The sequence below is a fragment of the Cololabis saira genome, chromosome 17, assembly GCF_033807715.1.
Source record: "Cololabis saira isolate AMF1-May2022 chromosome 17, fColSai1.1, whole genome shotgun sequence".
NCBI lineage: Eukaryota > Metazoa > Chordata > Actinopteri > Beloniformes > Belonidae > Cololabis > Cololabis saira.
Window position 1 is genome coordinate 2,912,977 of NC_084603.1, and position 27,981 is coordinate 2,940,957.

The window sequence follows — 27,981 nt, forward strand, 5'->3', positions numbered from 1 at the left end:
AACGCATGAAGTTCCTGGTGGAAACACAACAACAACAACATGATCTGATAATAAAGGTTTTAGAAGAATGTAGGTTGACAAGAGGGGGCAAATATCAACTTTAATGATGACAGACAGCAGGATGAACTAGAAAGAGTAAAAACACAAACTGCTTATGACCAAACGCTGGAAAACTGTGTAAAAAGTGTCATGATAAAAACATCCCCCACCGAGAGAAAACGCTAACGGGACAAAGTAGAGAAAGTACAAATGATACAAAACAAGGTTAAACCAATTACAATAAATTAATATCAAATATATATATTATATATGTTTATAAAGTACATGTAAATGCGTGTGATTGTAGCAAATCCAGTTGAGTTAGTGGTGAAAGTCTGGCGTTAACGGAGCAGTTAGAGGAGCTCGTTCATTCGGCCGGGGATCGGCTCTCTCTATCAAACTCAACGTCAACGACGGGATTGAATGAGACAATAAAGACAAAGAAAACTAAACATCATTCACATCTTAGTGGTGTTCACAGAATAAACTATGAAGCTCTGAAGCCGTTTCATCATCACCTAAACTCTACACGGTTCAATTAAAGAGGAACTATCAACATTGAGATGTACCTAGGTTACAGTTTCCTGCCACCAGGGGGCAGTAACAGCTTATTCAGTTCAGTCCTTGTTGAGCCACATTTTGTAATAACGGTGCATTTTGTAATAAACGCCCAAAATGTAATAACTTTTTCATTTAATTTTTGTAAATTTTGTAATAAATTGCCCCATTTTGTAATACATTTTGCCACATTATGTAATAAGTTATTACATTTTGAGAAGATTATTATAAAATGCACTTGCAACTATTTTATTTTCTAGGAAATGTAATAACACGGTGCATTATGTAATAATTATGTAATAATCCCTATTATTGTTATTTGTTTAACAATGAATTTATACAAGAGTGACTTTTGTTGTTTTTTATGCAATTTCCCTTAGAGCTATGTAGCCCAATAAATCTATGTATAAAACTCCAAATATGGCTTTAGTTAGAATTATATAGGCCAATAACAAACAAACAAACTATGCTTTAGAATTGTTATTACATAATGCATCATTTTATTTAATTTTCTAGAGAATAAAAAAGTTGCAAGTGCATTTTGTAATAATCTTCTCAAAATGTAATAATTTATTACATAATGCGGCAAAATCTATTGCAAAATGCGTTGGGGTAGTTTATTACAAAATGTGGCAGTGGCAAGTTATTACATTTTGGACGTTTAATTACAAAATGCACCGTTATTACAAAATGCGGCTCAACATTCCTTCAGGTCTGGGAGGTTCATACTTTGGCACATCTTCTCTGAACCGAACTCTGGACTGAGCGGACATTAGCTATGGCAACAGTTTCTGTCCCTTACATCACGGAAAGCACCAGGTGAACCCCGGCGCTCACTTTGCTCGTTAAAAAACAAGCAGCTCTTCTTAAAAAATGGTTTCAACAGCCACCGATGACCAAACAAAAACATCTGCTCTTGGAAACATAGACTATGTTTACATGCAGTCAAGATTGGGGTTAAGGTCAATATTCCGGTTACTGAAACATTGTGAATAATGTGTTTCCATGCTGAGCTAACAGGGTTAGCTCTGTTAGCCCTGTAAACATGGTGATTAATCATTTATCTGGATCAAACCAGCGATGCACGGAGAACGTCATGACGCAATTCCCGTCATTTCCGCTTCTTCTTCCTGTATCCAAATCCAAAACAACAACAATAACAGCAGCACGGCGGATAATCAGCCCAGTAGAAGTCGGAGCTTGATCTGAAGTTCTGGCTTCAAAAACCAAAGAAACAAGTGAACAGAAATGATGGTCATAAGTACTTACAGAACATTTATGGGAATGCTTTTGGTCTATGTAAAAATTATAGGAGTTAAATCACTATTAAAGTATTAAAGAGTTAATTATTGTCTCCTAATATGATTGAAAACAGTCGCCATGGAGACGGCCTCTGCTCCAGACGGACTTTATGGCCTTTTTCAACCTCAAATGTGACTTTATCGATAGCTTTTTCATTTTCATGGACACAGTTCTACCGGTGTCGTCCTCGGGGACATCGGAGATGTCGAAGGTCAAGCGGTGAGGGTTGTTTTTTCTTAAAAAAGGAGAAAGGAAACGTCTGATTGAGCTCAGAGAACGGACTCGATGGCCTCCGGCGTGACCTCCACAGTCTTGGTTTGGTGCGTGACGAGTGGCGACGTCTCCTCCTCCGCCTGGGCGTTGGCCACCGCCTCCACCCGGACCTCCGCCAGGTCCTCGTCCTCCCGCTGCTGCTTCCTCGTCTCCTGCTGGTTGATGTGGTGCAGGATTCCCGCGCCGAGCGCGTCGCCCTCCACGTTCACCACGGTGGTCGTGCGGTCCCTGAGAGACAACGAGAGGGGAAACGATAAACCGCCGCGGTTAAAGTTGCTTTCGCCAACGAAAATTATGACTAAATATCGTCGTGAACGAACCTTTATCAGCTGAGGAAAACGAGACGAGATGCAACGAAAATGCTGGTCATGAAACGATAACGATAATTAAATATATTAGGGCTGCAGCTACTGAATATTTTAGTAATAAAGTATTCTACTGAAAATTCCATCGATTAATCGAGTAAACGCATAAAAAATATTTTTGTTTAGTAAAAGAGCAATTATAATTAATGAACGGGCCCTTGCACCCTTGTGCACGTTCAGGCTGCAGTGGAAGCTTGTATGACTTGATGTAGATTCTTCAGAACTGGACATTTAGTGGATGAAACCACCCACGACTCTCTATATCAAACCATTCAAAAGTTATGGCAGAATGTAGGAACTATCAAATATGGTCCAATCAGATGAAGGGGGGGCGCGCTTTTTGGCGTCTATCGTCACCACGGTAACGCTTTTGACTGAGAAAAGTAATGCGTGTTGTCGCAGGATGGAGACGCACATTTTGATGTATAACACAGCTGGGTGCATATTACGGTTCGGGCGAAGAAACGGCCGAAGAAATGGCATAAATTGCGCCAAAACACACAATTAATTCAAAATGGCCGACTTCCTGTTGGGTTTGGGCCATGGCACCAAGAGACTTTTCTTTAAGTTGTGACATGATACAGGTGTGTACCGATTTTCGTGCATGTACGTCAAACCGTATTGTGGGGCTTGAGGAACAAAGTTTTCTAGGGGGCGCTGTTGAGCCGTTAGGCCACGCCCATTAATGCAAACCATGAAATGTCAAATCTTTCGCCAGGTCTGGCTTGGTGCAAAATTTGGTGACTCAAAACAGAGTCCGATGAAACCACCCACGACTCTATGTCAAACTATTCAAAAGTTATAGCATTTACTGGGGTGTATTTACTGTGTGTGTGTGTGTGCGTGCGTGCGTGCGTGCGTGCGTGCGTGCGTGCGTGCGTGCGTGCGTGCGTGCAGGGGTCAGATTTCCCAGAATTCTTTTAGGCGTATCCATTTTTCAGGTTGAAGTATATGAAGACTTTAGTGACCGAGTCACGTGACCAGTTCTTGCTGACTTCTGGTTACCACGAAACAAGAACCTCACTTTGAGAACCTTCCGGTTTGGCTGTGAGAAAAGCCCAGATTTTGGCTTCTAACAAGGTCTCAAATCACTCCGATTTGTGATCAAACCATATCTCGTAGCAGAAAAACGAAAACATTGTGAGAGACACAGAAGCCGGCAGAACCTGACAATCTTAATTTTATTCAGATATTCCTTAAAATGAGTGAGTAAGCTCAGTGCGAAGACAGAGTGAGATTCTTTTGAAGAAAACGTTTGATTACATTACAGTCAATGGGGACTGAGACAGGTACTGGCGCCGCTCTAGCCCCTCCTGTTTAAATTTTGTACATACCCCGCCTGTCAAAGTCACATTTTATGAATCCCAACACGTATGTTTACATTCTGATAAAAATTATTTGTCTCCTTTTTACGGTTTGGCCGTGAGCTCGAGGTACAAATAAAAATGTGGGTTATTTTTTACTGCTCCTCACACTCTACCAACCGACACCCGCACTCTTGACGAAAAAGTGATTTCCAGTCCTCGCTTGAGTGCTCATATTTTGAAAAGTTTACATCTTAGGAAAAAACTGTTTGGTGTTTTGGAGAGAGAAGAGCAGTTTTCCTCCGTTTTGAAGTTTGAATGACATTTCTACGTGCAGGTATGAGAAAGTTAGGTGACTCAGAAAAAAGGTGAATTTTAGCTTTTCTTTACCTCCTCCCATCCACTTTGAATGAGGTTTTTTGGCCGTTTTTTTGGGAATAACTTTGGGAAAAATGGGAATTTCAACACCAAAAGTCATAGCACACTATTCCCGATCGAGCCACATGTTTTGATATATGATGCGCCTGGGTCCTCTGAAATTTGTAAGAGTAGCGAACCGAAATCTGTCCGGAAAATGAAAAAAAAATAATAATAAAAAACACGCAGGATAACAATAGATGCCCAATAGAGAGGCTTGACTCCTCTCCATTGCTATGGCATAGCTATGGAGGAGTGCCTCGTGGCACTAATAAAAATTCCTACAGATACAATAGGGCCTTCGCACTGTAAGTGCTCGGGCCCTAATAATAAGATAAACTTTTTTGAATTGTAAAATAGGTTTGAATAATACAATCTTTGACTAAAATAAGACTAAAATGCTCAGAGTTTTAGTCGACTGAAACTTGACACGACTAAAAGGAGAATGAACGTGACTAATACTAATAAAAACTAAAATGATAGCCTGACCCAAAGACTACAAAGACCAAAGAAACAGGCTGACAGAAACCAGCACAGCGGAAGGTTTCCCCTCCTCCGGTCCAGAAACACTTTAGTTTTCTTGATCGGCGGGTCTGAACTCACACGATCCAGTCGACGGCCAGCATGAGCGACAGGTCGTTGGTGGGCAGGCCGATGGCCTCCAGGATGATGGCGATGGTGATGATGCCGCCGGCGGGGATTCCTGCCGCCCCGACGCTGGAGGCCGTGGCCGTCACCCTGGAAACGGGCGGGAAACAAATGTACGTGATTAAGTGAGACGAAAGTTAAACAGTGGAAAATGTGATCGCTCAATGAGTGCGTTTACATGGGAAGTTTAATTCCTCTTTCATTCAGAATTAAAATTAAATCCGATTTTAAATGAGTAAAAATGACCATGTAAACACCTAATTCCGAATGAAAATGGAAGTAAATGGCTGGTTTATTCCAATTTTAAACCCGATATAGAATAATTCCACGATCATGTATACATTCAAAGAAAAAATAAATAAATAAATAAACAAAAATAAACCAAAAAATAAATACATTAAAAAAATAAAGAAAATTAAATTAAAAAAAGAAAACAGAAATAAATAAAATGGAAAAAAATGTAATTAAAAAAATTTAAAAAATAAATAAAGAAATAAATAAAGAAAAGAAAAAAAATGTATCCACTCATTCCTCTTTAAATTAATCCCGGTCTTTCTGCGCTGCTCGTTCCCTCGCCCGTCCGTCGCTATGGCGCTTATATTCCGCGCTGGGCTTATTTTCCAAACAAAGTTTCAAGATGCAGCACGCAGTAAACGCTGGTCAAGAGCAGAGACCATTTATTTAATAAATAGCTTGGAGAACCTGGAAATAATTAAAAGAACAGATGGAAACAGGAAACATCCAAATGGTGATCTTTTCAAAGTTGTAGCGGCTAAGTTAGTTTTTCTTCCGGTAGTTTAACTTCCGGTCCCCCCCCTATCCAATCAGAACCTTCCCAACCCCCAGACCTGGAGAGGAATTGGAGAAAGACCATCAAACGTGTTTCCATGGAAACCTCAATTCAGAATTACTATTTTTATGTAAACTCAAAGGAAAGGTTGTTTAATTTGGAATTATTTAATTCGGAATAATTAATTCGGAATTAAAAACCACCATGTAACCGTGGCCAGTGGAACCTTTTGTCCTGAGAACTCACAGGATGGTGAAGATCTGCCCGGCGTTGAGCTCCGTGTTGTTGAGCTGAGCGATGAAGACGGCGGCCACGCACTGGAAGATGGCGGCTCCGTCCATGTTCACCGTGGCCCCGATGGGCAGGATGAAGCGGCTGATCCGTTTGTCCACGCCGTTGTTTTCCTCCACGCACTTGATCATGGAGGGAAGAGTGGCCGAGCTGGAGAGAGAGGAACGGTGTGAAACTAGTGTCTGGCAGGCTAAACCTGTATCCTTCAAAAAACAGCACATTTTAATTAGGGCCTGAGCACTGACAGTGTGAAGGCCCTATTGTATCTGTAGGATTTTTTTTCTCTTCGTTTTTTTTTTTTCTCCTTTTTTTTATTTGCCCCAAAAGTCACCAAATTTTGCACCAAGCCCGGCCTGGTGCAAAATTTAATGGTTTGCATTAATGGGCGTGTCCTAATGGCTCAACAGCGCCCCCTAGAAAACGCAGGAAAATCGGTACACACCTGTATCATGTCTCTTGGTGCCATGGCCGAAACTGAACAGGAAGTCGGCCATTTTGAATTACCGTATTTTCTGGACTATAAGCCGCACCTGCATATAAGCCGCACCCGCTCTATTTTTAAAAAATAATTTAAAAAAGATATACAAGCCGCACCTGCATACAAGCCGCATCCGCTCTATTTAAAAAAAAAAAGATATGCAAGCTGCAGATATTTCTGTTGTTAGATTAGATATTTACTACATGTACAGAAGGATTTTGAACTGTAAATGATGTACATGCTTGTACCTAAATAGATCCTTTCCTAACAGTGTCTTTTAACACGGCAGCAACTTTGCTGATTAAAACAGGACAGAACCAAGAGAAAATAACCAGTATTTATTTATCTATTTATCTGTTTGAAATCTGCTTCTACTTCTATCTGCTAAAGAAGAAGTAGCGTATTCTTCTTTGCATTTATTTTGTCTCTTTGTTTTGATTCTAATTCCGGTTAGAGCGCCCCGAGCGGTGGAAGAAAAATCCACAGAATAGCCGCACCTTTGTATAAGCTGCATGGTTAAAAACCTATGAAAAAAGTAGCGGCTTATAGTGCAGAAAATACGGTAATCGTGTAATTTTGCCGCAATTTATGCCATTTCTTCAGCAGTTAATACGGCCCGAACCGTAACGTGCACCCAGGTGTGTTATACATCAAAATATGCGTCTCCATCCTGCGACGATGCGCATTACTTTTCTCAGTCAAAAGCGTTACCGTGGCGACGATAGACGCCAAAAAGCGCCCCCCCTTTATCTGATTGGTCCATATTTGATAGTTCCTACTTTCTGCTATAACTTTTGAATGGTTTCACATTAAGAGTCGTGGTGGTGTCATCGGACTCGGTTTTGAGTCCTTGACCTTTATTGGTGAAAATTGCACGCACGAGGGCCCGTTCATCGCTGCTTACAGCTTTAATTGGTATTAAATCTGCTCCTCCAGCTATGCGTGGTCATAAGTCACAAACCGCATCTAAAACAGCTTTAACTGTGTTATTAGGTTGGTTTCCAGCAACAGTTCAGGGTAAACAGCCCGACAGGAACCTCTAATACCACTTTTCCACCAAACCGGTTCCAGGCTGGTTCTGGCTCTGGTTCTAGTTCTGGTTCTGGTTCTGGTTCTGGTTCTGGTTCTGGTTCTGGGCCAGGGCTGAGTTTGGAACTGGGTTCTCTGTTTCCACCAACAAAGAACTGGCTCCGGTCCAGAAGAACCGGTTCCAAGGCAGCACCAACTCTTTGCTGGTCCAGAGGAAAGAATCGCTTACGTAAGCGGAGGGGACGGAGTTATTCAGAGCAACGGCAATAGCAAGACTGGGAGACGGAGACATTTTCAAATAAGCAACGAATTAATAATGAAGCAGCAAAGCAACGATGTAACTGACGTTTGCAGTAACATATATGTTTGGCATATTACAACGTACATCAAAAATGTCTGTAATTTTGGATTTAGCAGCAATTCTTCCACGAGTTTGGCTTGAAGGAAGGTGATGTAGCAACACATGCTCTACCTTTACCCTACCTTTTATAACTTTACTGGTATATATTAGTTCAAAACCTTGTACAGTAATTTCACCTCTCATATGGAACATGCATGTTGTTAAGGGATGGATACCTGGAGCAGGTGGCGAAGGCGGTGGTGAACGGTGCGATCAGGCCCGACAGGAAGCTGTACGGGTTCTTGCGCGTGAATGCGAAGTAGATGAGCGGGAGGACGACGCCTCCGTGGATCACGTGGCCCAGGATCGAGGCGAAGATGTATTTCCCCAGACTGGCGACCAGAAGGACCACGTTGTCCATCTCCACGATCTTACTGCCCACCAGAAACATGATGCCAAACGGGATGTACCTGAGACGGGGAAGAGGACGGACATGATCAGAAAACAAGCAGAGAGAAAACAGCAGATACTGGTCATTAGGGCTGGGGATCCATTCAAATGTCAAGAATCGATTCCGATTCTTAAGATTCAGAATCAATTATCAGGATTTGATTAGATCCGATTCCATTCCGATATAGATTTGGGTTAGTGTTATTAACTGTTTTTTCAGCTGCATGAATTATATGACTGTCTAGTTCTGCAACATATTAATACTAGTATTATATTGAAATTCAACAGCAAGTATTGCAGCTAATGATGCTGTAAGGACCAATCAGCTCCCAGAATGCTGACAGAACTGCTTTCAGAAACATCGTGGGTCAGAATTACCAAACAAATCCAGGGAGGAAACAGAGATGGAGGAAATCAGTTTTATTTTTTTCCATTTTCGGTCTATTTCAGTTTTTCATTTTTGAGAATTTGGTTTTTAGCATTTTATGCAAATGTAACCCCAAGACAGTATATAAAGTAATGAAATATAGACAATTTATGCAATTATAACTGAAAACTTTAATGTTTTCATACCTTTAAACATATTTAAAGGCAAAAACATGGCACCAGTTATTCTGGTGTCCAACAAAATATTCCTTTTTTTGGGCATAAGCCCATAAGGAAAAAAAAAAAATCGATCTTTAGACATACAAATCGGTTTTTAGGAATTAATATGAGAATCGATTTAGAATCTGAAAATCGATGTTTTCAACACAGGCCTACTGGTCATCGTCAGCATCGTTACCACGATGCCACAAAGCATCCCTGTTTACTAAAACTTGCACTGCAACGGTTAAAATGGTCCCTCACGTACCACATGACCCAGGACACCAGCACCATGGTGGCCTCGTTGAAGGCGTTGAAGAAGCGGATCAGTTCCTCTCCCTCCGGCCCCAGTTTACGCAGCGCCACGCCAAACACCATGGCAAACAGAACCAGACCCAGGATGTTCATGCCGTCCGGCTCCGTCCCGAAGGGAACCTGGAATACAAGAGCAGAGGCTGAACAACCCCACGAGATGCTGAGAGAACTGATGAGAAACCTCCAGATGGTTGGAATAAAAGCTGAAAAACAGATTCCGGAGGAAAAGACCTCCAGCACATCGGATGGTTTGACACATTGTAACCAGGCAACGGTATCTGCATTGGGAAGAAATTGCATCTTAGGCCACGTTTCCACATAGCCGGGTATTTACAAAAACAGATATTTCCCCCTCTACGTTTGGAAAAATACCACGTGTAAGTGTGTAAGGCTGAAAGTGTGAACTGCTTGTTTTGGGTCACCCATGTGGTGCGTGGTGATGCATCAACGTCATCGACGCATCACTACAGGCCTAGGAACATCTGGTAATCACGCCAATAAACGAGGAAACAGCTACCCAAGTACAAATTGAAGTTGTGCACTTTGTAGCGATCCTTTAAACAACTACCAAGAGTTGAGCCTACTGTACATCCCAGGTCAAACAGTTGGGATATGTGTGTGAGGTTAATCAACCTTTTTGAACTAGTTTGTCCTTATGAAACTATTAGAATCAGGTTTATTAGGTCAGCTTAGAAAACTGCCTGTTTATCCTCATGAACCGTCACATGCTTTTGACATACTCAGGGGGTTGACTGCTCTGTTAACGGCTGTCCGACAACTGTCTCATTGTCTTTAAAGGTTAGCTAAGGGTTAGTTGGACCATCTGTTCAAAACCCCCAACAGATGTCCTGTTTTTAGTTGACCCCTTGACCCTTTGTGTTTTTTAAGGATGTCTGTTTGTGTCTGCATACCACAGATTAGTTGCTCTTTAACTGAAAAGTCACATGTGTGTCTTTTACCCCCAAACGTCTGTTCATTGTCCATTATATATACACTGACAGTCCGTATATGGTCATTTCCTGTTTCCCATTCTCAATAAAAGCGTCATGCAGAGGAGGAGCAAGCAAGCATTTGTCGAGAGCATCCGAGAGGGCCATGTTGCTCCGCAAGCTCCGACTTTGCTTCCCTTCTGCAGAAGGCCTTGAAAATCATTCTAACAGTCTCTGTGTCTTTCCTAAGTTATGAATTTATTATGTTGATTAGGGACCCAACATGTGCCAAATTGTCATCAATCCTTAGTAAAATACGAATGTGTGTAAAGTTCAGGATTGATCGAGACGGTTGACTCCTCAAACAAGGAATCCACATGTACGTCGACTGAACTAGAACCAGAACTAGGACTGGGCAACGATTAAAATTTTTAATCGCAATTAATCGCATGATTTCCCTGATTAATCACGATTAATCACATTGTATATGCAGAATCAATTAATGAGTTCAAAAGTTGTGTAAAGTGCACTTTTATTTATAAAAGTATGAACGAAAGTGCCATAACATTTGTTGTGCAAACATCTCAGCAAACATCAGCACTTGTCAGTAACACATATTTAGAGTAGAAATGTCAAATAAAATATAGCTTATTGCCACTGCCAGGGCATTAATGTCATCCTGTTTTTTTTAAGAAAAATAAAAAAAGTCTACCAACAAAATCCTGATCCACAATCATGACATTAAAACAGGCAATTTCCACCAAATGGAACCAAATGCACCAAATGTCCCTGTTAGAAAGTGTGAAGCACAAAAAAAAAATCACGATTGAAATTTCCTTTACAGGGTTCAAATCCGCCGTCTGGGAGAACTTTAAAATGAAAATGTCCATGTAACCGTTCCGTAATTTTACCGCTCTCCATGTCTGTTTTAGCTTTTCCGCCAACTCTCTTCGCACAATGCGCGATAAAATAAATGTCGGCGTTAATAAATTAATGTGTTACCGCGATAATAACGCGTTAACTTGCCCAGCTCTAACCAAGAACTCTTTTCTCGGGTCACCAAACACTTTCCCATTACAAACGCTGGCTAAGTCACGTTTGTAAGCTTCACCAAGTTGACCTTACTCCCCTATTATGGCAAGATAAACCTGTCAAATAAGGGAGTTTACACAGTCTGCAGTGGTTTGTTCAGCATCTCTTAGTAAAGGAAGGATTCAGTGAACTGGATGACGGGTAACGAGTAGGGACAAGAACAAATCCTGAGCTCAGTCCCGTCCTTTTGTCCCGATCTCTCCCACAGCTCGTCCAGCTCCGTCCCCCGAGGACCCGGGCCAACGTGGACCGACGCCAGGACCAGATCCCACCCAACTGTTCCCCACAACGGATCACTGAGGGCAAACGCCGGAGCCAAGTAGTCGGATTAGGAAGATCAACAATGTATGTTCACATGATCTGATAATCATATCTAAACTCCGACTTTGTTGTCTTTGGGGTTTTTTTTGGACCAAACGTGCAACACTTACTGCGTTTGCTGTCTGTATAGGTGGTATGTTATTCCTCTCACAGGCTGAATGGATTCCTGTTTGTTCAAAATTATTATTTTGGATGGTTCTTTTACGTGTTTTGGACTGGATTCATTCATTAAAGCGGACCTGTTATGAAAAACAGGTTTTCTCTGTCTTTAACATATATAAAGTGGTCTCCCCTCAGCCTGCCAACTCAGAGAAGGAGGAAAGCAACCAAATTCTGCAGTGTCTGTACAGCCGCCCAGATGAGCCGTCCAGTGTGATGTGGATCTACGAGACGTTCAGATTCGGCGCATTTTCGTTACGTAAGCAAAATGCAAACCACGTCCACAACTATAAAAACCGTGTAACTGTATGCGAGCGTCCGACTATCGTAGCACTGCGTGACATCGGACGCTCTCTGTCCATCTCCCTCCAGCAGCTGCCACTTTATTGAGGTTTTTGTAGTGAAATGAGGAGGAATCATAGAGATAACTTCTCATTTCAACTAACTGGATCAGCCGTTCCTCATCCATGACTGTTTCCTACAGCGCTTTCAACCGGCTTTCAACGCGAGCGGCAGGAAACGGCTCAAAACGGCGCGCTGCATCGCTGCGTCGCTGCGGCTAGTTAGGACAGTCCAATAAAAAATAAAGCAATGGAATTGATTTTGACGCTGACGCTCGCTCGCATTGCATGCAGTTATTAGGACACGGTGTAACTCTGCCAGCCGGAGCTTCCACCATTTTTTCGTAGCGGTGTATTGCGTCATTCAGGCAGCCAATCAGCACAGAGCCTCATTATCATAGCCCCGCCCACTCAGAATCCTGCATAGATAATGAGGTTAGAGACTGGGAAGATAAAGACATGGCCCAGAGGCTGAATTTCTCATTTATTTAGCAAAAACAATCAAAAGCTTGCTTTTAAGACATTCAAGGCCTATTTAAAATAGGGATTAGATAGAATAGAATAGAATAGAATATCCTTTATTTTCTCCCTCAGTGGGGAAACTTATTTTGTTGCAGCACACACATATAGGGGAGGGGTAAAAGGACTGAAAAGTCAGAAATAAAAAATATATAAAAAATACAAAAGATATGTATAAAATATGTATAAAATATGTATAAACAGGATATGAACAGTATATACAGATAAACAGTGCAGAAGAAAAAAGCAGGTGGAGTGTGAGGTAGATTGGCAGATATTGCACATCTTAAATTATTGCACGTATTATTGTCTGTTGGCTACTGAGAGCAGGCGTAGTTATATAGTCTGATAGCAGCGGGGAGGAAGGACCTGCGATGCCTCTCGGTGGTGCATCGTGGGTGACGAAGCCGGTCACTGATGGCACTCTCCAGGGCTCTGACAGTCTCATGAAGGGGGTGGGAGACATTGTCCATGATGGAGGGCAGCTTAGCCACCATCCTCCTCTCCCCCACCACCTCCACCCGGTCCAGACTGCAGCCCAGGACAGAGCCGGCTTTCCTCACCACCCTGTCCAGTCTCTTCCTCTCTGCTGCAGTGATGCTGCTGCTCCAGCAGACCACACCATAGAAGATGGCCGACGCCACCACAGAGTCATAAAAGGTCCTCAGGAGGCCGTCCCTCACTCCAAAGGACCTCAGTCTGCGCAGCAGGTGGAGTCGGCTTTGGCCCTTTTTGTACAGAGCCTGAGTGTTAACAGTCCAGTCCAGTTTATTGTTCAGGTGAACACCCAGGTACTTATAAGAGTCCACAATCTCTATGTCCGTTCCCTGGATGTTCACCGGCGAGGGGGGGACTTTGCGCCGGCGGAAGTCCGCCACCAGCTCCTTCGTTTTTCCAGAGTTAATCTGGAGGCGGTTCCGCTGGCACCAGTCCACGAATCTGTTGTTCAGATGCCATAATAGGTCCCCTTTAAGTCCCAAAAGTAGCAGCTAAGCTGCCATTAAAAAGGAAAGATGAATTTCCAAGTCTATAAATATGTCATAATGGGTGAGAGTTCACCAATGAAAGTTTTTTTTAAAGTTAGCAGAGCTGTGGATATTAAATGTTTAGATGAAATGTTTAAATGAATCATGAAGGTCAAAACAACTGAAATCTCATGGTGAACGTCAGCGATGAACCCACAACCCTCATCATTAGGTCATTTGGTCAGTAGGGCCGTCCTCCTCTTCAGAATTAAAACATTATTTAAATGACAGGAAGCTTAGCAACACACCATACTGAGTCCTTCATATTCCTCAGCTATGCTAGCTCCCTGGGGTCCGTCTGGGGATAAACTTCCCTCCCAATACGCAGAACACAAGAGCGTTTAAGCCCCAGTTGTTGGCAAGGCTTCTTCCTTTTCCACAACTGAATACCAGATTTCATGCTTGTTGGGGTTGGAGTTGCTCCCATTCCCTCGCAGCTGCGTAGCCCGATCCCCCGGATTCCCCCGATCCCCCGCTCAGTAATTTGATAAAAAAAAACAAAAAGCCAGCAATTAACCCTTTGTATCACCACAAGGTTCACATTTACACATACTGAATATTAAAATCACTGATCGTCCTCTTTGTGAATCTTATTTGGACTGACGTTGATCACCGGAGTGTCCGGTGAAAACACACGTAAGCAACATGGACACTGGACTCCCCGAAAATCAGAGCTCTCAAGTGAAGAGTGAGATGTAAGGAGGTAGATTTGTGTCTTAATTATTCAGTAAAAAAAAGATTGCTTCAATCAAAATACATTTTTTCAATCAAAGAAAAAAGGGTTTGAATGCAAAAAAATATTTGAGACTCAAAAAAATGCATTTGAACACTGTTTTTCTTTGATTGGAAATGTTTTCTTTGATAGAAGTGAAGTTTTTTTGTTTGAAGCAACTTTTTTGATTGAAGTAGTGTTTTTTGTGTTTGGGCCATATTATGGGTAGGACATTTGTGTCTTTATCATTTAATCAAAAAAGAAGTTGCTTCTAAAAGAAACAAATACTTTCAATGAAAAAAAATCACTTCAATAAAAAAACAACCTTTTCAATCAAAGAAAAAAAGTGTTTAAATGCAAAGAAATATTTGAGAACCAAAAAATTGCATTTGAACACTTTTTTGGATTTAAATTTTTTTTTTTCGATTTGAAGTGATTTCTTTTTTTTGATTGAAGTGAAAAAAGTTTTGAAGTTTTTTTTTGGATTGAATCATTTTGACACAAACATCCCGCAGTGGGCGGATGCTTCCCCATTGGTCAGCCCAGAGTCAGACATGTTTGAGTGACAAGTCTCTATACACGAATCCGGCGACCGGTTTGTGTGCGCCGCCATCTTGCGGCGGCGCCATCGCTGCGTTGGCAGGTGTTAATCAGCCCCCGGGTCTGGCACTCAGAAGGCGCGCCGATTTTTTCCAGTGGCCAACCGCGGTACTGCAACCAAAAATCCCATGCGGCCCAGAAAGCTTTTTTCCCATAGACCGCAATAGTAAAAGAGAAGCCTCTAAAACTGTTCACAGGACACCTCCAGCTGTAATCACCGGCTATTACTAATCTTTGTATTCTATATTTTTAAGTCATGGACTTTATATCCGTCAAAAATGTTTTATAACGGCCAGAAAAGTAAAAGAAAAGTCTCTTTCTGGGCGTGACGTCACGGCTGACGTCACAGCCGTGTCCGTGCATTCCACGGATGTTTTATATTAATATATATTATATAATTATATTGTATTAATACATTAATAATATATGTAATGCTATACATGTAATAATATACACTAATTAAGATATTATATTAATACATATTATATTAATACTCGCGTCATTGCCCCGGGGCATGATGGGAGGCCCCAGAGCATCATGGGAGGTGACTCAACTGCGCATGCTCTATGGGCCGCTGTATGCGGAAGTAAACCCGGAAGTCAGAGATTTTTTCGGCTTATGCGCTGGCTGAGCGAATGCATTGAAATGAATGGGCGGCCATTTTTAGTCTCCAATCCAGTTTCTATAATACATCCATGGTGTCAATCTGCCACCGCAGCGCTGTTATTGTAACCTGACGCTCTACAGCATCATTATAGCTGGATTGATGATGTTAGACAGTGGCCTTCCATAAATAATGAAGGTATCTTAAATTAATGCTGATGTTAATTTATAAATAATGATTTGTTTGAGTGATAAGCAGGAAAGAATGGAGGAATAGGGAGATAAGGGAGTGTATGATTAAACACTGTAATATAGCATACGTTACGTGTGACGTTAGCAGCGCGAAATGTAATCATTATGGAAAGGCTACGTCATTAAAAAAAACAACAACAACAACACCTGTTTATGTTTTGTTTTATTTTAGGTATCCAAGAATATTTTATTGATCGCCTGGCGTCCGATGACCAAAAAAAACGCAATTACAGGTCTCTAATTGAAGGGCAGAACTATCTCAGCTCCGGATGATACAGAATACATACATGCATAACCCCAATCTTCAGATAAAACTAGTTTGTTGAGGAAAAAATATCAACTCTATTTGTAGCTGCAGAGGAAAAAATAATCTCACGAGGAAAAGAAAAATATTGCTCACGCCTCGGAGCCTCTTCAGCATAATATAGCAGTCAAAAAAAAGAAAAGAGAAGTAAGAGTAATAAAAAAGATGTACTGTATGTTGTACTATTATACTAATTTATTGAAACACATGGCGAGTCAAACATTTACCAAAGCAGCTGCCAAACACTAAACAAGGTAGTAAGACGGTGGTTGTGCAGAACTGCGGCAGTAAATCCTCATCGGAGCTTCATTCTTCAGTAGAGATTTCATATGGATCCAGACCGTTAATAATCATTATTTTCTCCATATACCGCTCCCTGGCTTCCTTGTTTAAGGTATCCCGGTAAATTCCAGTTCCTTTCCAGCAGTTTAACATCTTTTTTTTGCGTTCCGTCTGTTCACTTGGTGAAACAGAAAAGTAGTTTTGACAGTCCGTCCCGTCTTCATTTACTATCAAAACAAATGCACGTGACGGGACAGGAGTTTTCCGATGATACAAATACATTAAGAGAGCCTGGCAGGGAGCAGAGTAATAGATCCATGGGAGCGGAGCATGGATCTATATACGTATTATGTCTATGGGCTAGAGCCATGGGGCTGGAGCGGAGGAGCGAAGCCGCCACCGCAGTAATGGCGGCCGCTCGACTTCCGGGTTTTGCTGGATTCGTGTATACCAGCGACGTCTTTCTGACAAGCAAGTTATTATCCCCAGCATTTTTTAATTTAATTTGGACTGAGGTTGATCACCGGAGGGTCCGGTGAAAACGCACGTAAGCAACATGGACACTCGACTCCCCGGAAATCAGAGCTCTCAAGTGAAGAGTGATATAATGAGTGGAAAAAGTAATTAAAAAAAAACAACAAAAAGCCAGCGATTAACACTTTGTATCAACCACAAGGTTCACATTTACACATACTGAATATTAGAATCACTGATTGTCGTCTTTTTGAATTTGATTTGGGCTGAGTTTGATCGACGGAGTGTCCGGGGAAAACGCACCTAAACATTGGACAATCCTCTGCTGGGGCTAAAATCCCCGCAGGCTGCAGGCCTGAAAAAGCACAAAAATAATTGAGGTTTAGGACTGTTTTTATTTGAAAATTAATGAATTTATAATATTTATACCTTAAGAAAAATATGAAGCTATTTAAAACCAGTAACTGGTACTAGAACGCTAGCTGGCAGTGTCCTAATAGACCTAAAAAAAAACACAAAAAAACCCTTCACTAGAATAAATAAATACACTCTGACTTTATATTAGTCACACAGTCACATTTAGAGTGATTGTACTTTCCAGGCACCTAAAAATATCAACATTTGACCATCAACTTGAACCCGTAAATGAAATCGACCGTTAGTCCATGTACTGCTTATTCACTGAGTTTGCATCCACGACTGACCCGCGTACACACAAATGCTTAGAGCAAACATTAGTTTAACCTCCTCTTGTAAATTTGACACAGATAACTGACTTGTGGAGCACTTGTTTTTTTAAATACACTGACTAAAATCCCACGTACACATGTATACGTGGCATCTTTGTTGTTCTTACTTTCTCGTAGAGGGTCGTCCCGTTGGTCGTATTCCCCACAGGAACCATCTTATAGTCAGTGGCATACTGCAAAATAAAGGAAGATAAGTTGATATTTATGCATATAGTTTTGTTCAGAACAGTCACTTCAAGAGATGAATAAGTGTCATCATGGATGTTTTTGAAAGTTTGGGCTGTATGTTTTTTTTAAGTCACTTGTCACGTAAACACAGTGGTGTTATAGCACAAATCATATTAACGAGTACTGATGTACCATAATGAAGATTTGTGGCCGAAACCGAAAATAATTATAAACATTTGGCCGAATACCGAATAACATACCGAACATGGTTCTGCGCAGTTTTTCCATTTATTTTGCCAATTGTTTCCCCATTGCAATGCAATGGTGAAAAATGTGATATATGCAATGATTGCATATATCAAATAAATGTGCTTTAGGCATGCTTTTCAAAGAGAAAAATATTTTACAAAATTACAAGGTAGAAATATTTATTGAACATGAATAACTGAACATTTCCCAGCATTTTTTTAAATATTCCAGCAGACATTATATCAACAAAGCACAATAACTTAAAATAAATTAATTGGCAAAATAATTTTTTGGGCCATCTTTGAGCTAACATAGCTCTTAAAACAAAAAAAAAAATGCATTTATTGCATCAAAGTGCATTGTAAAAAAGTGAAAAAGAAGTGGATAAAATAAATAAAAGAAGAAAATCAATCCCTTTCCCATACAAGTATTAATATGGGAAAGGGATTGATTTTCTTTTTATTTATTTTGTTTTATCCACTTTATTTGCTTCATCTAAACATGCCGTTATTGGTTTTTACCCACTTATTCTACCGAACACCGAAAGGTTTTTTTTTGCCATTTTCGGCCGAACAATTTCGGTTACCGAACATTCGGTGCATCACTATTAACGAGGCCAAAAACAGTCAGAAACTAGATTTCGATGGCTTTAGATTGATCAGCTACGTCCCATCCAGCACAAAACAAGCGTTTCCATGACACTGCAATAATCTGGATCATCAACACGTCTGGAAAACCACCTTGCAAATGCGTCAACATTTTCAGGGATACTTGGCCTTTTTATAACGGATTATTTTCTTAAGGATGTTAAGTTTGTGCGTTGATCGAGGGATAATAGAATTAGGATTATACGGGGAGTCCAAGAGCAGAATTACTTTTAACACCTTGGACCAACAAGTTTTAACTGTAGAACTGACAACAGCCAATCAACGTTGGGACTCCACTGCATCCTCTTGGATGTCTTTTGCTGATACCGGCCTGGTTGTCGCTTTATCTGATTGGTTAAACGTCTATCCAGTGGTATCAGGGGCATGTCTGTGTTACCATAATGTTCCCACAACTCTAATATCTGATATCCTGATCAAACGCCTACGTGAACAGCAGCCGTCTGAGCAAACACTGCGGACCAATTGGCACCAACGATGTGCAAAATGTTGGAACATGAAACACAGGAATGACCCCGTGGGCATCCAGATGCTGGTTCTTCTGCATGTTGGTACAAATCCAGGGGAACCGGATCAATTTTACTGTTTTTTTTTTCCTTTTATGTCAGCAACAAAAAAAGGACATGGACATAACATTGAAAAAAAAAATCTGAAGTTGCCATGCAACTGACAAATTTCGGTAACATGACTGAGTGTATCCGAAGTAATGACGGCGAGAAGTTCACAACTCGTTAAGGGTCAACGAAATTTCGATTTTAAACTTGAAATTGTATTTCAACATTAATCTGAACATCTGAAACATAAAAAAAGAAATCTTCCCCTCTCAAATATGTTTTCTCCTGCATGGCCCTGATACTCTTCCGTACTTTAAGTGATGCAGTGTGTGCATGTGAACACTGACGGCCTGTTTGGTAATCAACTGGCTTCAGACTTTTCTACAAAGTTTGGACAGGGTTTGGACATTCAAATACTTTCTGGAATACACAAACGTTTCAGAACATGACTGAAAACCTCAACGCCACAAAGATGAGTCTTACACCTCACTTGTTTTGTGTTTAACCGTCATTGGGTGTAAATGTCCCCTCTCCTCTGCTTTCTCGGTTTAATCCGGCGTTGGAGCGTTTCCACCGTTGGACCGTACAAGTGTGTGTTTTTGTGCTGGGATTTATCCAACTCTGTGAACCGGCTGCACTTTGACTCTCCATTCCTCCCGCTGGGAGAAGCCACCGACTAGTTGGTGGGTTTATGATTAACTCTGCCACTTTTGGGCTAAATTGAATGCAAATGTATTAATCACTTGCGCGAGCGTTTTAGGTGTGAGTGCGATCGCTCCTGAGTGCGTCTGCTGTCGTTGTTCCTGCAAAGCCCAAATATTGAATGTTCCTTCCTCCCGCTTTAGCGTTAACTTGCAGGACTGATGGAGGAAACGAGGCGGGTGGCGTTTTAGTTGGAGAGTGCCGAGGCCAGACGGGTTGCTAGGCTGTTGGGAATGGAATGGTGTCACCATGGCGACGGCTGGCCACCATGAAAAGGAGGCGTTTGGACGAACAGAGGGGAAGCAGCCGCAGCCGTCCTGAACATGAAGACGCATCGCGCTGCTGATGGGTTTTATAGCCACTAAATAATGTAACGCCCTGCTTTATGGTCTTCCTAAAAAGACAATTCTAGTCTCCAACTACTACAAAACTCTGCTGCACGTGTGCTGATGAAGAGCAGACATTACACCAGTTGTAGAATCGCTGCATTGACTGTGTTTCATTGCAGTCAATAACCTTTTTAAAACCGGAATATTAGCAATAACCCAGTTGCGCACGGCCATGTAAACACCAATAACCCCTTTGAATAACCAAAATTTGTTCATATTCCGGTTTTTAAAAACCCGAATATGAGCCCTGGGTTACTCCTTTTAAAACCCGAATATTTGGTCATGTAAACGCCAAACGGGATTTCCCCGTCAAAAGGAACAGGAATTTGTTTTCTGCACATGCTCTGTTCACAAGGAATCCTGGTCTTTTGAGTCCAGGAAGTTCTTATAAACACGGAGAAACGCAAGACCAGGAGGAGACTAATCACTTCATAAATGTAATGAAGGATATGAACATTTCTGCATTTGTAGACGGTAGAAAGTACCGGGATAGAAGATTAACAAGAAGGTGGGCGAAAAGTTGCGCGAAGCAGGACTTGTACGAACGCCAGACCAGATCAAGCTCCGCTGGAAGACGCTGAAAAAGGCGAACTACAGGGACGAGAAACAAAACAGTACCGGCGGGTCCGATTACCCGCCATGGTGCTGTTATTGACATTGTTTTGAATTTGGATACAGGAAGAAGAAGTGGAAATGACAGTAATTGCGTCATCACGTTCTCCGTGCGTCGCTGGTTTGATCCAGATATCCCAAATGATTAATTACCATGTAACCCTGTTTGCTCAAGCAAATATATATATACATACATATATATATATACATACATATATATATATATATATATATATATATATATATATATATATATATATAAAATATTCCCAATGTTTCAGTAACCGGAATATTAGCAATAACCCCAATTTTGACTGCATGTAAACGTATATATATATATATATATATATATATATATATATATATGATTGAGAAAACTCCATTAACAGGCGATAATAATCTACTTTTGACAATAACTATTTAGTCTATAACTCTACATAAATGATTCCCCTGACGTGAGTCATGTGACTAATGTCAACTTTAGAGCGGAAAAACGAGCTAGCTGTTTAAGAAATGAAAATTTGTTTCTAAATTGACTTGGCTGTTTCATATTTAACGCTAGTTAGACCTGATGGATAAATTAGTGACAATAACGAAGCCTAAAGCTGGAGATTGTAACGATTGTACTCTACTTCCGGCTCTCAGTGAAGGCGGACGCTTTTTCTACTCCTCTCCCTCCTTATCTGCCCTGCTGCTGCTTTTGTCCTGTCTCGTCTTCAGAGTCTCTCCTTTTCACTCCTCCGAAACTCTACAACCATGGAATTGATTAACTGGTCTCTCAGCACCTAAGGGAGCCCTCTTGCCCTGGCGGGACATTCTTTGCTGGATACACAATGGACGCGTACAAGTCGTGGAAGCCTTTATGTATGGCAATATTGTCAATCGAGGATGCAGAAGATGCCTACATATTTGGATTTATGATCGCAGGATTTCTCCTGATTATCTCCTTGATCGGAGGTGGGGGTTTCCTGATGTATCGACAAATGCGTAAGTCGTCGGCGGCCTCCTTTAGCCACTTTTCCAGGCTGCCGGACATGGCGGATGGATCAAGCAAAGCGATCAGCGCTCTGACTTTTACGCTGGGGGAGCAGGCCCGTAAGCTGGATGCGATTCTCGAGCAGAACCGCAGGCTGGCGGGGGTCTTTGAGCTCATCAACAAGATGGATAACAACATGGAGAAGCTGGGAGCTCAGCTTGGCCGGAATTGATTGATCACAAATTCGTCTGATCGGAGTTTATTGAGGAACCAGAAGACTGAAAAGACAGATGGAAAATTACTGAGCTGCCTGCAAATTGTTGATTTGATTTGGCCTTAATGGAGCGGCTTGGCAGGCCTCTTCGTCACAATCTCCCTGGAGGAATGTAAACATGACGCTCTGCACCCAACTTAACCCTCCCCCTCTCTCACAAACACCTGAGGATCCCCCTCCCAGAACTGTCTGCACTCTTATCAGCAGCCCCTCCCTCACAGACTCTGGCTTGGAGCGCCAGCTGGCAATGGCCGCGGCCCTCACTTGGAGGACCTGTGCCGGGCCCCCCCCCCCCCGACCTGCCCATATCGTATAACCATAAGCTCATGATGCACCTTGACACTAGGTATTAATACACAGTATGAAGATGCCTTTTTTTTTCCCTCCCCCCGCCTCTCCCAGTGTTATCCTTCCTCTAAAAATGGCGTCCGTATTAATGGTGCCATCGGTGTAAACCGGAGTCAAGTTCTCTAATCTGATTTGTGTCTGACCTGGCAATAAAGCTTTTCTGATTCTCATTCTGATTCTGGTTCCAGCTCGGCCTAACGTTACTCCTTCCACGTCTGACGAGGACAAAGTTTCATCAACCATAAACACATGTAGTTAATAACCAGTCAGGAATTGATTAATAAGGGGATATAAGCAGAATAAAACACATTCAAAAGTTATTATAAAGGTGGTGAAAGAGTGAGGGAAAGTGAAGGGATGGCACTCACAGAACGGAAAGCCGCCGCCACCAAGTTCGATGGAAACAGATTCCTGAGGAGGGAAGACAAAGACACGTTAGAGTCCGTCCTTTCAGCTGAAGCTGCTCCCAACAGGTGGTGGATTCAGAACAAGAGCCCATTATCGCCTCACAAGTGAACCACTCTTTCAAAAACTAGTCCAACAATCTGAGAAATAACTTATTTACTGGATTTGTTCATTCATTTGTTCACCAAAAGAAAAAACCTTTTCACTCTGGGTTTTTCCCAGAATCTTCCTCTAAGGCCACGTTTCTACAGAGCCGGGTATTTACAAAAACGGATATTTCCCCCTCTACGTTTGGAAAAATACCATCATTTACACCAGGGGTTGGCAACCCAAAATGTAGAAAGAGCCATATTGGACAAAAAAAACATAAACAAATTTACTCTCTATGTTTATTCTCTATGTCAAACCATTCAAAAGTTATAACAGCAAATAGGGACAACCAATCAGAAGAAGGGGCGGGGCTAATTCAGGCCCATGAAGGTCAAAGACTCAATACAGAGTCCCATGACACCACCCACATGTCTTTATCAAAACCCGTTCAAAAGTTATGGCAGAGAAAAGTATTTTAGGGGGCGCTGTTGAGCCGTTAGGCCACGCCCATTAATGCAAACCATAAAATATCAAATTTATCGCCAGGCCTGGCTTGCATGCAAAATTTGGTGACTTTTGGGGAACTATCAAATATGGACCAATCAGATGAAGGGGGGGGCGCGCTTTTAGGCGTCTAGCGTCGCCACGGTAACACTTTTGAAAGAGAAAAGTAATGCGTGTTGTCGCAGGATGGAGACGCACATTTTGATGTATAACACACCTGGGTGCACGTTACGGTTCGGGCCGTATTAACTGCCGAAGAAATGGCATAAATTGCGCCAAAATTACGCGATGAATTCAAAATGTTCAAAATGGCCGACTTCCTGTTGGGTTTGGGCCATGGCGCCAAGAGACTTTTAAGTTGTGACATGATACAGGTGTGTACCGATTTTCGTGCATGTACGTCAAACCGTATTATGGGGCTTGAGGCACAAAGTTTTCTAGGGGGCGCTGTTGAGCTGTTAGGCCACGCCCATTAATGAAAACCAGTAAATATCACATTTATCACCAGGCCTGGCTTGGTGAAAAATATGGTGACTTTTTGGACACGTTTAGGGGGAAAAAAGGCCCTCATTTGATCAGAACAATAAGAAGAAGAAGAAGAATTCCTACAGATACAATAGGGCCTTCGCACTGTAAGTGCTCGGGCCCTAAAAATAAATAATGAAAATAGATAAAAATAAAAATAAATGTTTTAAAGAAAAAATAAATAAATACAACCAAGCCCACACCAGCCCGCCGCCTCTCACCCTGGGCAACTCCAGAGTAGTGGAGGGTCCAGCCCCCTTCAAGGAGCTGGTTCCAGAGCCCAAGCTATGTGTGGAGGTGAGCCCGACTATCTCTAGCCGGTATCTTTCAACCTCACGCACAAGCTCCGGCTCCTTCCCCCCCAGCGAGGTGACATTCCATGTCCCCACTGTGAGGGTTTTAAGTCCAGGGATTGGGTCGTCGAGGCACCCCGCCACGACTGCTACCCAGATCACATTGCACCGGCCTGCCATGGTCCTTCCTGCGGGTGGTGGGCCTACAGGACGGCGGATCCACGTCGCCGTTTCGGGCTGAGCCCGGCCGGGTCCCACGGGCAAAGACCCGGCCACCAGGCGCTCGCCTACGAGCCCCAACCCCAGTCCACGGAAACCTGAATTGAGGTTTTCCATGGAAACCTCAATTCAGAATTACTATTTCCATGTAAACTCGAAGGAAAATAGTTTAATTCTGAATAATTAATCCCGAATTAAAAAACATCATGTAACCGTGGCCATTGTTGGTGTTGAACTACAACCTGCTGGATCCGGACACGTTTGTAGAAATGTGTACAACGTCCCGTCTAAATGTGACATAATAAAAGACTGGCAGTGTTTATGTTCAGAGCTGTAAAATAATCCTGCAGGATTAGCGGCGACCCGCAGGTCTTTACGTCTCAGTGGATGTTTGTTTAACTTTATCCCTCGGAAAAACACACCGGACTGTGCAAAGAAATACAGGTTTTCTTTCCCTCTTATTTATCCTGATGGACAGAACACAGACAAATCAATCGGGGCTCAGAGACTCGCATGTTACTTTCTTAACTCTGCTGAGAGTAAATATTAGCCGACCGGGACCTTCGTCCGATCCGGTTTTTCCTGGAAACCAGAGCTCTGAGATTTTCCCACGGAACCTTTAGATTCCTAAAGCCGTTACGTAAAAGATTTACTTCTAATTAACCCAAACTAAACGTCACATTTATGGATTTATTCTTGTTAAACATCGTAGTGAAAAAGGTTACAAAGGTGCATGTTATTGTTTGAGGTCGTATCTGAGGACTGTAAATGTTGATTTAGTGAATCCAGATCTGTTTATCCAGATCTGTTGGGCGTGGCCTAACGGCTCAACAGTGCCCCCTAGAAAACTTTGCGCCTCAAGCCCCACAATACGGTTTGACGTACATGCACGAAAATCGGTACACACCTGTATCATGTCACAACTTAAAGAAAAGTCTCTTGGCGCCATGGCCCAAACCCAACAGGAAGTCGGCCATTTTGAATTAATCGTGTAATTTTGGCGCAATTTATTCCATTTCTCCAGCCGTTAATATGGCCCGAACCGTAACGTGCACCCAGGTGTGTTATACATCAAAATGTGCGTCTCCATCCTGCGACGACGCGCATTACTTTTCTCTGTCAAAAGTGTTACTGTGGCAAAAAGCGCGCCCCCCTTCATCTGATTGGTCCATATTTGATTGTTCCCCCCCCCCCCCCCCCCCCCCCCTTTACAAGCAAACTTGAGGACGGAGGTTTTGAAAATCTCCACTTTGGCCCGAGTTTTCAGAAATTATGGTTTTTGGAGACTTTGAGCTTCGTTTTCGTGTAAACGAACGGACAAAACGCATGAAAACACCACCGTTTTTGCTACGTGTTAAACGGGGCCTCAACTACGTACGTTGCTTCCTTAATATGTACTGAGGGTATTTTGTGTATCACTGTAAAGAAATAAAGACCTGATGTGGGCGGGGCCGCCGGCTGAACAGAAAACCCCAATTATGGGGAAAATGCTCCAATCTGGCAACCGGTTCAATTTCAAATAAAAGCAATCATTTCAGCGGCCGAGCTTTGTTTCTCTCTTTTCTTTCCAAAGCTGCAAGCAGGAGGACAGACGAAGCCTGAGTCAGTGTTGTTTGCACACGGAGCAGTTAGAAAGTCCGTCAGAATCTCTACCTGCTCTTCAGGGTCACTGGGATGTTTGGAAAAGCTCACTGTGACACTGACCTGCTGAACTCTGACCTCTGAAACTCCTCCCTCATTCCTCTGCAGGAGCGTGTTGATTTAGAGACCGAGATAAAGTCTAATTCTAGTTAAAATAGTCCGAGTTCAAAGCCCAGGGGGCGGGGTTTGAAGTGACTCCGCCCCCTGAAACCAGCTGCTGCAATCAGAGCTGTAGAACTGGGATTGGACAGGAAGCTGTTGCAGGGATTGGCAAAATATATTTTATATATACATATAGGCTATATATATATATATATATACATATATATACAAACATATGTAAATAAACTAGTCTTTACGCACCGCACCAGGTCCAGGAAGGAGTCCACCATGTATATATATGTATATATATATATATATATATATATATATATATATATATATATATATATATATATATATATATATATATATATATATATATATATACATAAATATACATAAATATACATTTTTTCCCATAGACCGCAATAGTAAAAGAGAAGCCTCTAAAACTGTTCACAGAACACCTGTCATCCTTTTTTTGCATTAAATAACTGAAAGTAACTTTTACTCAAATTACATTTTAAATGAAGTACGTTTGTACTTTTACTCAAGTACATTTTTAGATGAGTACTTTTACTTTTACTTTGAGTAGAATTTAAGCAAAGTAAAGATACTTTTACTCAATTACAATTTTTCAGTACTTTTTCCACCTCTGTATATATATATATATATATATATATATATATATATATATATATATATATATATATATATATACATATATACATAAATATACATATATACATAAATATACATATAAATACATAAATATACATACATATACAAATATATATATATATATATATATATATATATAATAAACTGATATTTACGCACCGGACCAGGTCCAGGAACGAGTTCGCCGTATGTATGTATATATATGTATGTATACATATATACATATACATACATATATATACATATATACACATATAAATACATAAAAACATATATACATAAATATACATATATACATAAATATACATCTATATACATACATTTATATAAATAATCTGATCTTTACGCACCTCACCAGGTCCAGGAACGAGTCTGCCGTCTCCTTCCCCCCGGTGATTCCCTCCAGCCCCTCCAGGGCGGCCCCGGCCCCGGCCCCGGGCCCCCCGGCCCCCGCCCCCTCCCCGGGCCGGATCAGCAGGGCCAGGGCCACCCCCAGCCCCGAGGCCAGCAGCGTGGTGCCCAGGAAGTACCCCACGGCCACCCCGCCCAGGCGGCCCAGGGCGCGGGGGTCCAGGCTGGCCGCCCCCGACACCAGCGAGCACAGCACCAGGGGCAGGATGAGCATGCGCAGCATGCGCAGCAGCATCTCCCCGGGGAAGGACAGGTAGGACACCTGGGCCCGGGTCAGGGGCAGGTCCAGCCCCCGCACCGCCGTGCCCAGACCCGCGCCCACCAGCACCCCCGACACCGTCAGGATCACCAGCAGGTTCCTCTGCAGGGAGCCCAGGAGCCGGGACCCGAGGCTCCGCGGGGGCCCGGGGGGCCCGGGGCTCCCAGGACCGTCCTGCTCCAGGATGTGCGTCATGGACGCGTGGCCGTTGATCTCGCTCTTCTTCCCCATCTTTCCCCTGCAGGAGCCGGTTCAGGTTCCAGCAGCAGCAGCAGCAGCAGCAGCAGCGTGGGTCTGTGCAGGATCTCAGCTGTTGGGAAGAGGCTGCGCGCTCAGCCAATGGAGAGAGAGAGCGCACCGGCACCTGA

At 42.3% G+C, this 27,981-nt stretch overlaps 1 protein-coding gene across 1 annotated transcript; it reads right to left on the minus strand.

Annotated features, from left to right (window-relative positions):
- Positions 1-858: 858 nt before the first annotated feature.
- On the minus strand, positions 859-27,922 carry slc1a4 (solute carrier family 1 member 4). Its single transcript, XM_061745972.1, has 8 exons — positions 27,294-27,922; positions 22,852-22,894; positions 17,654-17,719; positions 9,138-9,304; positions 8,071-8,304; positions 5,943-6,137; positions 4,862-4,996; positions 859-2,400 (listed from the first exon to the last, which is right to left on the minus strand). The coding sequence occupies exons 1-8, from the start codon at positions 27,842-27,844 to the stop codon at positions 2,169-2,171; spliced, it is 1,623 nt and encodes a 540-aa protein (XP_061601956.1). The 5' UTR covers positions 27,845-27,922; the 3' UTR covers positions 859-2,168.
- Positions 27,923-27,981: the final 59 nt, after the last annotated feature.

Excerpts from the sequence above, each read along its gene's own strand:
- slc1a4 (XM_061745972.1), bottom strand. The coding sequence starts at position 27,844 with ATGGGGAAGAAGAGCGAGATCAACGGCCACGCGTCCATGACGCACATC. Across the intron at positions 17,720-22,851 it reads TGGCGGCGGCTTTCCGTTCT|TATGCCACTGACTATAAGAT; the intron begins GTGAGTGCCATC and ends TTTATTTTGCAG. Across the intron at positions 9,305-17,653 it reads GGACGACCCTCTACGAGAAA|GTTCCCTTCGGGACGGAGCC; the intron begins GTAAGAACAACA and ends CTTGTATTCCAG.